This window comes from Juglans regia, chromosome 14 (assembly GCF_001411555.2).
Source record: "Juglans regia cultivar Chandler chromosome 14, Walnut 2.0, whole genome shotgun sequence".
NCBI lineage: Eukaryota > Viridiplantae > Streptophyta > Magnoliopsida > Fagales > Juglandaceae > Juglans > Juglans regia.
The window spans coordinates 1,355,375-1,368,651 of record NC_049914.1 but is presented as its reverse complement, the minus strand read 5'-3'; the positions used below and the strand labels follow the sequence as shown (position 1 = coordinate 1,368,651).

General features: G+C 37.0%; 2 protein-coding genes across 2 annotated transcripts; both read left to right on the top strand.

The window, feature by feature from the left end:
* The first annotated feature begins 681 nt into the window (after positions 1–681).
* On the top strand, positions 682–1,077 carry LOC109012337. The gene has a single exon (XM_018993913.1). It carries the CDS (start codon positions 682–684, stop codon positions 1,075–1,077), a length of 396 nt encoding a protein of 131 aa, XP_018849458.1.
* Positions 1,078–7,420: 6,343 nt separating this feature from the next.
* On the top strand, positions 7,421–11,708 carry LOC109012304 (nudix hydrolase 16, mitochondrial). The gene is made up of 4 exons (XM_018993865.2): positions 7,421–7,785; positions 10,268–10,382; positions 10,485–10,568; positions 11,107–11,708. The coding sequence occupies exons 1-4, from the start codon at positions 7,715–7,717 to the stop codon at positions 11,380–11,382; spliced, it is 546 nt and encodes a 181-aa protein (XP_018849410.1). The 5' UTR covers positions 7,421–7,714; the 3' UTR covers positions 11,383–11,708.
* Positions 11,709–13,277: the final 1,569 nt, after the last annotated feature.

Genomic DNA, 13,277 nt, shown 5'->3' with positions numbered 1-13,277 from the left:
TATTTAGAACTTGTATCTATCATTATAATAGTGAAATCTCAATCCAAACTGCTCTAAGTGATAATGGAATTATCAGTTTCTTTTTTCTGTAAAAACTAAAAAATCATCCAAAAAGATTTACGACGTCAGCTATTTTTCTGACAATTTTAAAGGTGAGGTAATAATTAGACCAATAATGTTTTTGATAAAAATCATTTTTAGAAGCATCTTTCATAATCTGACATTAGTGAACCCAAGGTCCCAATACACCAACATTCAACACACGAGACTGACGTGGGACCCACAAGAAATCTTCCTTTAACCAATAGGCGATGACCACGAGTGTGATAAACCCTTTCACCACAAACATTTTCCTGGTCAGAGGTGGCTGCGCACGTGATCTAATCCACCACCTTATACCTAGCTTGTTTCAATGAATGAAGGTGTCGCTGTCCAAAACGTTAACAAGTGTCACCAGAAAATCGGTACGATTACGGGTCATTTAAGCATCTCTTAATCGAATCTTCTACTGCAACAATTTCCTCTTCCCTTCCATTTTTTTCCATCAAAATCTCAAATCTCATCCCTTTCCAGGAAACCCACTTTTGACTAACGAAAAACGTACCCTTTCCGCATATAAAACCTAGCAACTACCCAGCAACGAGGTACTCTGCACACTTTTTGAGCTTGCTTTTGTCCGCCATGGATGTGCTTGGTGTTAACCACGTGAACAGAAAAAAGCAGCAGACCGCGGCCTCCAAACGAAGTAAAAAGCCTCTCAAAGTTGTTTACATATCAACCCCCATGAAGGTCAAGACCAGTGCCTCGGAGTTCAGAGACCTTGTCCAGAAACTCACCGGCCGAGAATCCGACACGGCACGGTTTATGGAGCTTAATATCGGTGCCGATCATCATCAAGAACCTTGTAAATTTTCCGATCATGAACAACAACAACTGATCATGAATGAGGCATCGGAGTTTCCTCGTTCCATATCTTATAGCAGCGAGATGCTGCAGCCATATTCAGAGGCTTCAGCTTTCAAATCATTCTCCGAGCTTCTTCAGCTGGACGTGCTCAGAAGCTTTGGTTCAATGTAAAAAATTGACGTTCACGTACTGTAAGTTTTAGTTTGGTTTCGATCTCCAGAGTTTAATGTGAAAAAAAAATAATTATTTATAATAAAAATAAACCCACTTGTCACATTTTTTTTTTATTTTTTATTTTTTATACAATGGAGGACTGGGGTTTTGAACTCTTGGCCACTTGTTACATTTTCATCGCAGATTCACAAATAAATATTTTTTCTTTAATAATTTATAGCTAGGCGGCGTCAATGTAATTAATAAGGCAGTAATTATTACCCTAATACGTACTATTTTATTTATCTATATTTTAGTTCAGTCCGGTATGAATTAATTAATTATATTAATGGTGCTTTTAGTTTCTTTAAGATTGAAGTTTGGTTAATTAATCTTGAGGCGGTTCACATAAATGGTTAAATAGAATTAGTTAATTAATTAATCGGTTGATTTTTATGTACCAAGCACGTAATATATATGAGACTTAAAATTACATGTACGTACATGTTTTTCTTGTTTTCTCTCGTAACCCTATTCATGATGATTGACGTGGAACGCCTTAAATTACACATATTCACGTTACAATATTTCATGATATTAATGTTATAATATATAAAAAAAATTCTATTTACAGTTATTTTATTAAATTAAAATTATTGTAATTTTAAAAAGATTTTAAAAATAAATTTATACAGACTTATATAAATAATTTTCAAATGAAAACTGTACGTAACATTACTCTAATATATATAGGCATATTTGTGATATGATGTTTCATAAGTAGACCATATCATTGAACATTTTTCCACACAAAAAGGCAAACTTCTTTCTTTCACAATTATATATTAATTTATTTGATTGCTTTTCAATTGTTTGAATGTTAATTTCAAACCATACTACGTGGCTACCTTTACCACTTTTTAAATCATATTAATAGATGGCCTCTAAAAATTCTAGGTCTAGAACGCTTAAAAGAACTTATTTTTAACTAATAATTTCTTGGATGGGCCTCTAGTCCTCAAAACAACAACAACTACATCAATAATAATAAAAGCATATTCTGTTTGGAGAAAAACCAGTCTATTGAAAATGATGGAGATAAACACTGTTTTATAAGATTGTCATTTTCATCAAGTTGCAAGTTTTGTCCAAAAGAAATAAAGAATCATACACGCATGCCAGATAAGAATTTAGAATCTTTCAGAAGTCCTCCGTTCGATCGGTTGGACGGCTGAGATTGAAAACAGCCCCTTTCCTTGTGTCTAATTATAGACAAATTAAACAAGATTAAACCTGGCCAAGAGCTCCCTGCAGCATCTACAGCCACCCTACTTGAAAGGAAAGAAAAGGAAGATCGAGATCGCCTTGTTTATCAACATGAAAAATTAAATCTCCTAGTTTTTTAAATAAGATAAGAAGTATTTAATTTCCTCTATCGAAGGGGCGCTATAAGTAGAAAATAGCTCATCATAATCAGAATGGATAGCTTCCACATGATCAACAATATGAGATTTGCCTTCAATAATCAAATGATCTGGAACGCCCATATATAACAGTACCGGCCATTTGTAAAGTACGTACCTCTTATAAATGCTGCATGCAAGAGCCTCGCTATCCGCCAAAGAGATCAGTTTTTCGATGTATTGGGTACCTTTATAATACATTTTTTATGTGCAAAAATTTGGTTTATCCTTTCCTTTTCACGTGTGTTGATATTGATTGGGGTACCAATTTAATAATTAATTATGTTGATGATCATAGGATTAATTCCACAATTGAGTTCCAGCTGTTCTACCAGTTAGTTGCGTCTAACTTGTTCAGGAGAGACTTGTGTTTTGGCAACTGAAGTTATAAAAGCCATGCCAATAGACAGGCCAGGGACATCATGATCATATCCAGCTAAAACCCGATATCAAAGAGCCCAGGTCGGTTTGATCCGCATGCATGTAGTTGCTAATTTATAGTTTGATATCAAATTAATTAATATGCAATTTAATTATAGTCATATTGTTGCCTCATGCATGCATGCTTTGATTGGAAGTTTTTGGTCAAGTACCGACAATTTAACATTGATGATTCAATTCTATTGTGACAATAACTTGCACGATTCTATAAAAGTATTAATGTTGTTGAATTTTAGTTATGTTCCTCTAGGCAGTCACGTGACACTATGGGTACGGTATTATGTGTTAATGATTATGGATATCACGTGTTCATCCATGGGTTGGAAGGCTGATCTTGCAAAAGAAAAAATGGAAAGAGTTGAAGAAATATTTAAGTTTGGGGACTGCATGGGTCCGTATCAACCCTAGTACTCTTATATTAAAGCGTGGTTTAGAATCTGTACGTACGTAACACCAGGGAGAAATATTGGTATAGCGTATTGTATAGGACGGATATATAGTAGTTTGTTGTTGGAATTGAGTATTGTGACCGGAGGAGGTTGAGCCTGTTGCCCCTTTCAGGGTAGCTAGGGAATATTAAATGTTGGATTTTCTATTGTGTCAAGTGATCGTATGTTGCAAAACCCAGATATGCTTGGGGTGGGGAGACCCATGATCATAGTGTTGGTAAAATGAGTGAGAAAGAGAGATATGATGGTCTCTTAAGTATTAGAATGGGTTCAGCCGTTTGGATAGTAAAAGTATTTCATTTCATTTTATATCATTATCACAACTTTTTTAAATTTCAATACAAAATATAATAAATAATTCAATTTTTTCAAATCTTAAAATAATTCAATTTTTTCAAATCTTAAAATAATAATAATATAAAAAAATAATATTCTAATAATATTTTTTTTAACTTTTAACTTTCATTTAAAATCAATATCTAATCTCATCTCATTATCTAGATCGCACCCAAATCGACCAATACCATGTAGGATGATCCTTGGAAAAAAAAGTAATATCTCACTTCTCATTCTTTTAATTTGTATAATTTAAATATTCAAGATAGATGACAATTGATTTTTTCCCGATGTAAATATCATCATTTCTACCATGAACAGGTTGGTGATTGGGTTAGAGTGAAAGCTTTGCTACCCTCTCCGAAATATGGGTGGGAAGACATATGAAAAAATGACATTCGGGTAATTCATAGCTTGGAGGAGGATGTGATATGGGTGTTGCCTTCTTGCCACAGGAGCAAGCCTTTTTGTTGCTCCGTGACAGATATGGGAAAGGTTACTCCTTTTGAAGTAGGAAAAGATTCACGCGATGTCTTGATGTTGTCTGTAACTCAGCCTCGACTTTGATGGTCAAATGAAATCCCGCTGCTGTTGGAAAGGTCGTGAGAATTGACGTGGATGGCGCTTTGAATGTAAGGATACTTATCATTAGGGCTGCAACCCGACCAGGTATAACTGGGTTTGTGCCCGACTCGATCCGAACGCAACCATTTAAGATGCCAAACCGACCCGATCCGACTTGACAAAATAAAGTCGGGTCGAACCCGTACGACCCGGGGGGAAAAAAATTGCTTCTATACGTCGATATACAAAATCTCTCCATGATCTGAATCTTAGATCTACAATCATTCTCAAATTTAAGAAAAACCCAAAAAATACTGGCAAAATGGAAAAGCCACTTGCGGAAGAAGAACGAAGGAAAACCCAAAAAAAAAATATGTTTTTCCTCTCTCTCTGTTGACCACTTTTCCTTTGTGATTGTCGACGCTGGCCACCACATCATCCCACGAAAACATAGCCGCAAGTCACGTCTCAGACCGATGACTTCTACTCCGCACCACCGCGTGCCGCATCTCTCTGCTCTGTGCCCAACGCCAGGTTCCGTCGCTCCTTCACTCTGCAGTGGCTCTGTTTATTCCAACCGGAGCAAATACTTCGTTCAATACTCTCGGTGGGCAATCGATGCACTGGAACGATGACAAAAATGGAGAAATGGATTTGTCTATAACGGAGACCAAAGGATGACGAAGAAGAAGACAATAATATTCAAGGAAGGTTGCGATGCCATCTCACTGGCTTGCTCCGTAGATCCAAAACCAAGTCATGCAGAAGGGGAACAGAGCATGAACAAGGAAGGAAAAGACGCAGGGGCTAGGGTTCGTGTAGAAGTGAAAGAGAAGTTAAATAGACGGGTTGCAAATTATGGCCCGACATTCATCGGATCCGACAATATCGAAACCGACTATTGGTTTCAACCTGACTCTATCGGGTTAGATCCAATCTTGTAGGACGGGTTAATCGGCCCATTGGACTTTTTACACAACCCTACTTATCATGTAACTCTATATTTAATGCTTAGGTGAGTTATTCACATCAGTTCCTATTGCTTTCCAACTCCTTGCTTATCATGACTCGCTAGTCAATGATCAAGATGTTGGTAACATAGTCTAGGCCAATTGTCATCTTCATGTCAATTTCATGTCAGTTACATGTAACCCCCCATCGTATCATGTAACCCCCGTCCGCTCTGCCCTCCTCTCCACTCCACATATATAAAAAATATATTTTTTTTTTATTAAAAGCTTGAAATTGTATTTAAGTTATTGAATTGTCTTGGCCTCCTAGACTAATTTTTATATAGGAGGTCAAGGCAATACAATAATCATACTTAAGCAATGTAAGACTTAATCCAAAATATAACTTTAATAAGTTTAAATTCTTGTTGTATTTATAAATTTTAATTATATCATAATTTGAGTCCAAAATTATATTTTTAGACCAAAATTTTTTTTTAAGATGCAATGTATTGGCCTAGACGGGAGGGGGGGGGCCCGGCACCGAGGCGGGGAAAAAACCCACCATGCATGTAGCAGCCCTATAACATACTAGTAGGTGAGAGTGGGTCGCCAACAAAGCTTGTGGAGAGTTTCGATCTCCTAGAGATGAAGAGACTTTTTGGTTTCGACGTTGGTGATTGGGTACGTTCAAAACCAAGCTACATAATTTCTCGTTTGGTTATATAGTTTAGATAAGATGTTTTGTTAAAAATTAAATAAAATATTATTATAACATTATTTTTATTTAAAACTTAAAAAAAATTAAATTATTTATTATATTTTATATAAAAATTAGAAAAAATTGTAATGATTATATGAAATGAGATAGTTTGATTTAGTATATCTAAACCAACCATTTTATGACTGGTACAGTATTGGAAAATGAAGTTTAGATGTTGAGCGTAGTGCACTAGAGCCTGGTTATCTAGAGCTGGCTTGTTGTTTCCGTGTAGGAAGGTTAAATACTCATTACACAAACACGAGGAATTATGACTCGTGTCCATGCAGATGAGGAAGTGAGGGTGGCTTTATTTGGTTTTTCAGTAAGTGAATCCCGCAGATCTAGACATTGAGCAAATGTTTGAAGGGGGAGAGTGGGTAAGATTGAGAGTTCATGCAAGTAATTAGAAATCCATTAGCTAGGCCAGGTAGTGTTGTTGTAGTGCAAGGAATCGGATATGAAGGAGATGGATGGAATGGAACCACTTATGGTGGGTTTTGTAGGGAGCACCCATCTTGAAAGAGCGGACAGGCTCATGGTTGAACGAAAGGGTCAGGGTTAAACCCTATGAAACAGCCAAGATTTGGGTGGTCAGGCTACAGCCATGGAAGTGTGGGAGCATATATGCAATTGATGCCAATGGAAAGCTGAGTAGACAATCTTGATCCTCCTTCAGCAAACTTCCAGTAGCCATGCTAAGATTCATATAAAAATAAAAAATAAAAAAAAGCAAACAAACTAAAAAAGAGAGGAGTGTAAAGCCCACCTCCAAATAATGCCCATTTCATTGGAGTCTTTCGCAATATTAATTATTCACAAATTTTACGTGCAGTGATTTTTATATATTTTATTAATGTAATTAATTAAATTATTTTTTTTAATATAAAATAATTATTTTGATCAAAGCGTATAAAAAATATAAAAAATTGATGTATATAACAAAATTTTTAAATGTTTATTTGAAAGATGAACTTTATGATCATAATGGTAGTGGTTGCGACGATGGTGCACAGGAGTAGGGGAATGCAGAGTATCCTAACGAAAAAGTAAAAATATTTTTGCAGTTTAGGATCCAAATGGGACCACACCGGATCTTTCTCCTTGGATCACCACCATCCTCTGACTTCGCCCACCTATCTCAAATCAGATACAGCCAATATTACCTGCTTCTAGATGTTCCATCCAATCAACTCTGTTTACCCTCCTTATCATCCTTTCAAATCCGCCATCTGATTGGATCTCCCAACATACATACGCTACTTATGACAGCACCTGATTACATCTCGAATCCCGACGTGGACTCCGCACAATCGACGTTTCAAATCACGCACCCACGTGACTCTTTGACCACGCCACCGTCGCACCGTCTCATCCGCTCTAATTGCGCTTCACCACACCACTCCACACCATTTCTTTCTCTTACATTTTTTCTCTGCAATTAATCCCAAACCCTAACAACTGGTCCACGGCCACCGAGCAATGCGACCCCGCATTGATCACCGCCATCGTAATCAGAAAACCGAGCAATGGGATTTTTATCCGGCGAGGGCATGACTATCGCGAGAGTTTTTCGGTTTTGTTGATTAAGAGAGAAAAAAAACGAAGGGTTGTCGTTGAGAGGAAAAGGAGAGAATCAACAAGTACGAAAGAAAAAAAAGGAGAAAAAATTAATTTATATTTTGGCGTAGTATGTGTGATTTGGTGGCCCGCACTGGTAGGCATCAGCAACGGTACGAGGCCGGTTGTCGCCTAGTTGCCGGGTACATTACCGTTTCCTTTCTTTCTCTCTCTCTCTGTCTCTCTCCGTCACCATATCTACGTTTATTTGAGTTTTTATTTTTGAATTTTGTATTTGTTTGAATGTGTTGATGTTGATTGATGTGACGGAGTGGCAATTGGGGTTCTTTTTTCTCTCCGTGTGTTTGTGTGGTCATTTTCAGATGGGGCAATGTGTTCGAAGTTAGTGGTTCGATTAAACGGGTATTGGCAATTAGTTCTTTTGACTTCATGGTAATGTTGTTAGTCACTTGCTAATTCCTCTTAATTTTTCTGTGGTGACCACTGACTAGGTATTTGATATTTCGTTTCTTTTGCTTTTTTTAATGGTGGGTTTGGTGGGGAAAAGAGGGTGTATGGTTGTTTTGTTTAAGGTACAGGAAAATTCCTTTTGCTCCCAGTTAGAGTTCAACTAGATGTGGGGTTTGGGAAGCATACGTGATTTGGATTAAACTAAATCGTTGCCATTTTGTCGGTGAAGAAATGGAGAACTTTGGGTTCATCAAATTTGAGCTTAGGGGTTGTTCGGTATGGCAATTCTAACAATTTATTTTAGTGGTACGTTTTTTGAGAGAGACCTGCGTGTTTTCATAAAGCGTAGGAGCATTATGAATTTTTCCATTACTGGTGCAACAAATAAAGTTAATCATAATGGGGGTGCAAACAGGAATATAAAAGTGCACGGTTAGCCTTATAAAGTGATTTTCATCAATGTGAGGTCATGCTTTGTTAGGACAGGTTTGTAAACAGGGGCTGTGTTAAGCAAATTATAGAAAGCTGTTGAATTGTAGATAATGGTGGCCGTAGGAGTTTTATGCCTTAATAATGGTGCAAATGGGTGTTTTAGTGGGCAATTCTGTTTGCACACGATGGATGCTGCACTAGAATTATTAGACTATGTACTGGTTTGGATAGTGAGATGAAATGAGATGAGATGAGATGGTTTTAGATCAGTTGAATAAAATATTGTTAAAATATGATTTTTTAATATTATTATTATTTTGAGATTTGAAAAAGTTGAATTGTTTATATATTTTGTGTGGGAATTTGAAAAAGTTTAGGGCTGGTTTGGATTCAAAGATGAGATGAGATGGTTTTAGATGAAAGTTGAAAAACATATTGTTAGAATATTATTTTTTAATATTATTATTGTTTTGGGATTTGAAAAAATGAATTGAGATTTGAAAAAGTTAAATTGTTTATTATATTTTGTGTGGAAATTTGGGAAAGTGAAAATTTGGGAAAGTTATAATGATGAGATGAGATAAGATAAGATGAAATTGTTTCTATATCCAAACGGGGCCTATATTAGATGTGCCCAAATCACGTTCTATTGGTGGTCTTGGTCATCATGGGATTGGTTTGCGTTGTATTATGCATAAATAGATCGTTTAAAGATCCCTCTAGGCAGACAACACATTAGGCAATTGTTTAGTTGCAAATATGTTTACTGCTTATGTGTCAGTGCATCAGCCATTCTGCCCTTTTTTTTGGTCTTTGCTATTGGAATCTATGGTACCGTGAGAAGTTGCAGTGACTCACTTGGTAGAGCATGTAACAGACCAAAATATCTGAACTTGGACGGAGCAAGTTACTCCAATGGTTGTTCTATCGTATGAACAAGTCAGATTAAGCAAGGTGAGATGCTTGGTGGATTATTAGATTGTGTGTGTCCTCTCAGTCTTATTGTGTATATCTTGATAAGTTATTTTGATAAATTAGTTAAGGTCCTTATTATCTCTGATAACTCTAACCAGAGCAAACAAATTAAGCAAGGTGTCGAGTAGGGTTCACAACCTAAAACTAGAAACAAATTAAGGAAACTTGATTTGTGGCCGATATAAGATGGGTTCCTCTTAGTTGGGGTTGCTTTGGTGTGAAGGAAACTTGATAATATTTTTGTATAATGCTTGATTGACCCTTTGATATATCGTGCCAAGGGTGCGCCACCACTGTTGTTTGTACTTGATCATGAAGAGTTGGGGCACTAAGAAAATCCTCAAGCAAAAGGGAAGTGATTAGTAAGGATTCTCCTGATGACGAGAAAGTGTTTTCAGCCTAATTTCTGTTACAGAATTTTTATATCTGCTTTAACAAGCAGATATTTGTAATTTTGATGTTTATTTTGTCAAGATGTGTAGTTTTTATTTTCTCTGTTTTTTCCCTGCTAGCTCAAATGAATTTGGAAAGGACTTTGAGATGTACTGAACACCTTGTAGTTGTTCAGAGTCATCTCTCACGATATATGAGAGATGCCTATGTATCAGTGCCATCTTTTTTGGGACTGAGCTTCTGGTAGTGAGGTATATTGTTCCATGATAGGGCTTGGTCTGATTGAGAAATTACTTCTTAAAATCTAAAACAAAGCTTTATTGATTCATACTGCTGGCCATTATCCTTTAGGGATGGTGGTAAAAGATTGCTGTTATATTTGCTACAGAAGCTGACTTGAGAGAGTTTTTACAGGTGTATTCCATTTAGGCATAGAAATTCAGAAGGGAGTGAAGATGCCAATATTGGGAAGATTGTCGAGGTTCTTATGATTAACTCAACAAGTGGACCAGGTCTTTTGTTTCCAAAGGTAATAAGTTGTGAAATTGTGCAGCACCGGTCGCATTTTCAATATTATATTCGTATGGTTGCTGGCAAGTTTGAGTTCTTCAATTATTCTTATCATTGACAGGGAGGCTGGGAGAATGATGAAACTGTTCAGGAGGCTGCAGTAAGGGAAGCTATTGAAGAGGCTGGAGTTCGGGGGGAGCTAATGGTGAAGTTTTCCTCATAGACCATATGTGGTCACTGTTTTAAAAAAAGAAAAAATGAACTTGTGATAGTGTTATGAACCCTCCTGATCTTTTTGATTGAAGTTTATAATTTTTTTTTTTTATTGGCAAAAGTCTTGAAGTTTATGAAATTTTAAAATTTTATATAACTCAAGCAATTATGATACCTTGAACTTTAGATGCTTTTGGAGAAACAATGTATTTCTGTATTTTTTTTGTGTGAATGTGTCTTGTTAGTCATGATAGTTGTAGCTCGAATGAGAAAGGGAAAACATAAGATACGTTTTTCTATTGTTCATTATTTAGGATATATGGTTCAATATTTCGGGTATCATTATAATATATGCATGTGGCACGTTCTCTGCATCCTTTCTTTTTTAGCCGATTATCTCTACTGCTAAGATCACATGCCATCACATTATTGCTGAGTGTGAGTTGGGGTTAGATTTCTCCAGCTGCTCCTGTCTTCTCATATGGACTGACCAAACCAAACCAACTGCTATTAATATTTCTTGGTTTCAGGATTTCCTGGGGTATCATCAATTTAAGAGTAAAACCCATCAGGACGAGTTTTGTCCAGAAGGTCTATGTAAAGCTGCAATGTTTGCTTTGTTCGTTAAGGAGGAGCTTGAGTCATGGCCTGAGATGAACACCCGAAAGAGAACTTGGTTGACTGTACCAGAGGCAGTGGATAGTTGTCGGCATTCATGGATGAGGGATGCCCTGGAGAATGGCTTCTCCAAATGGTATGCAGAGAGAATGATGACTGCAGGGGAGGACATTTCTGGGGAACATTGACTACTTCCTGGGGTGTGCAGTGCATGAAGAAACAGCCAACAAGGCCGGCCAGATGCGCGCAAGCAAGTACCAGAGAGTTATTTTGGGGGCACTTTTATTTTGATTGGTCAGTGAAGTAACAGACCAATATAAAGCAACCGAATTGCGTTTACCAAGAATCAAGATACTATTTTTCTAGCTTGTTTTCTCTTATGAATTTACCTCTCTGACATGTTTTAATCCAGAGGGCATCTAAAATTTTAGTGAGTCACCTTAGATTAAGTTTTGGCCTCCGGATGGCTCCTCTCGATGATGTCTATTGATATGCATAACACTTTCATTTGCAAGCTTGGCGTTTTATGTGCCTCATCATCCGTTAAAACAGTCTTTTCTATAGTTATAGAAAGGAAAAAAGAACTACCAAAGCTCATCTTCCTACTCTCGAGAGCTCTTTGTTGAGCATCGACATTTACTGGCTAAAGCCAAGAGGATTTTTTTATACGAGTTGACAACAATGTATATCTCATTTGCATCTCATTTGTACTTTATTTTTTTATGTTTTCTAAGCACTTGTACTTATTATGGCAGAAGCTATATTAATTATATTTTTATTTATTTATTTATTTATTTTATTTTTTAGTTCCGAGGAAATTAGGCTTCGTCAGTTGAAGGTGAGCTCGGAGTGCACAACTTGGACCCACGAGAGATTGCATGGCTTTATTTGAAGAACAAAAATGCTACTTGTACACGGGGGGTACCCACCGCGTACCCGGGAGTCCACGTGGGATTATTAAAACGGTGCGGTTTCATTTTAATAATCCTTCACGCTCGTTCAAATTGGCAAGACCATCGAGGCGACAAAGCCGTTTCAAACCCGAAGACGACCTCCCGACCTCCCCTAGTTAGTATATGATAGCGATCTTAATCCAGTGGATGCAAATCAAAAGTCCTGCACCCAAATATGATAAAAAAACAAATACAAAATCTCATTGCGGAAAGGCTTCTGAAACTAAAAAGGACGTCTATTTCATCACCCACTCCTTTTCTAAAGTTTTCGTTTGATACATAATCCGTTCTTCGAAATAGCACAAAACTAAACACTAAAACACAAGCTTCATCAAAATATATGATTGATGGCTGTGTGATCGGATTACATTGTGAACTTAGAATATGAATTGCGTCCCTTTAAATTCTACAGCATTAAAGCTAAGGACCAATAATCATACAAGACTTAACCAGACAAAAGGAAGAAGTTAATGGCTGTGCGTCCATAAGCATGGCATAACAACAAACACATCTACTACAAAAAAATAATGAATATGAAAACCCATATCCAGGAATGTGACAAAAAAATTTATAACAAATACCCACATTACATTCAATCTCCGTAGGTGTTCTATTTATTTATGATAAAAAGAAAGAAGAAGATCAGCTGCTGTTTAGACTACCATTTCTTGGACAGAGCAAGCCCATACCCACTGTGCATCATTGGGTGTCGTTTCTTCAGACACCCAAGAGGAATACCAGTTCCAGTTGACGGTGATGGAGTCGGTGATGCCAAAGATGAAGAAAAAAAAAAAAAAACCAGAAACCAGAGGTCCAACACGACGAAGAAGACGAACCTGCTTTTCTTTTTCTCAGAGCAGAAGATGGTTTCTGGGTCCGACTGCACTCACTTGAACGCGATGAAGATCGACGAACGGATTTTCCCTTTCAGCGCAAAATGGTTTCGGATCCAGATGGAGAACGATGAACCCACAGCTCGCAAAAATGGTTTCTCAAATCAAATGGCGCTCTGAAACGAGGCCTATCCGCCTTTCTTTTTTTTTTTTTTAATATAATGCCACGTCAGCGATTCCGCTACGGGTACCCGAAGACAGGTACCTGTAGCAGAATTGTAACCTAGTGCAGGAGTG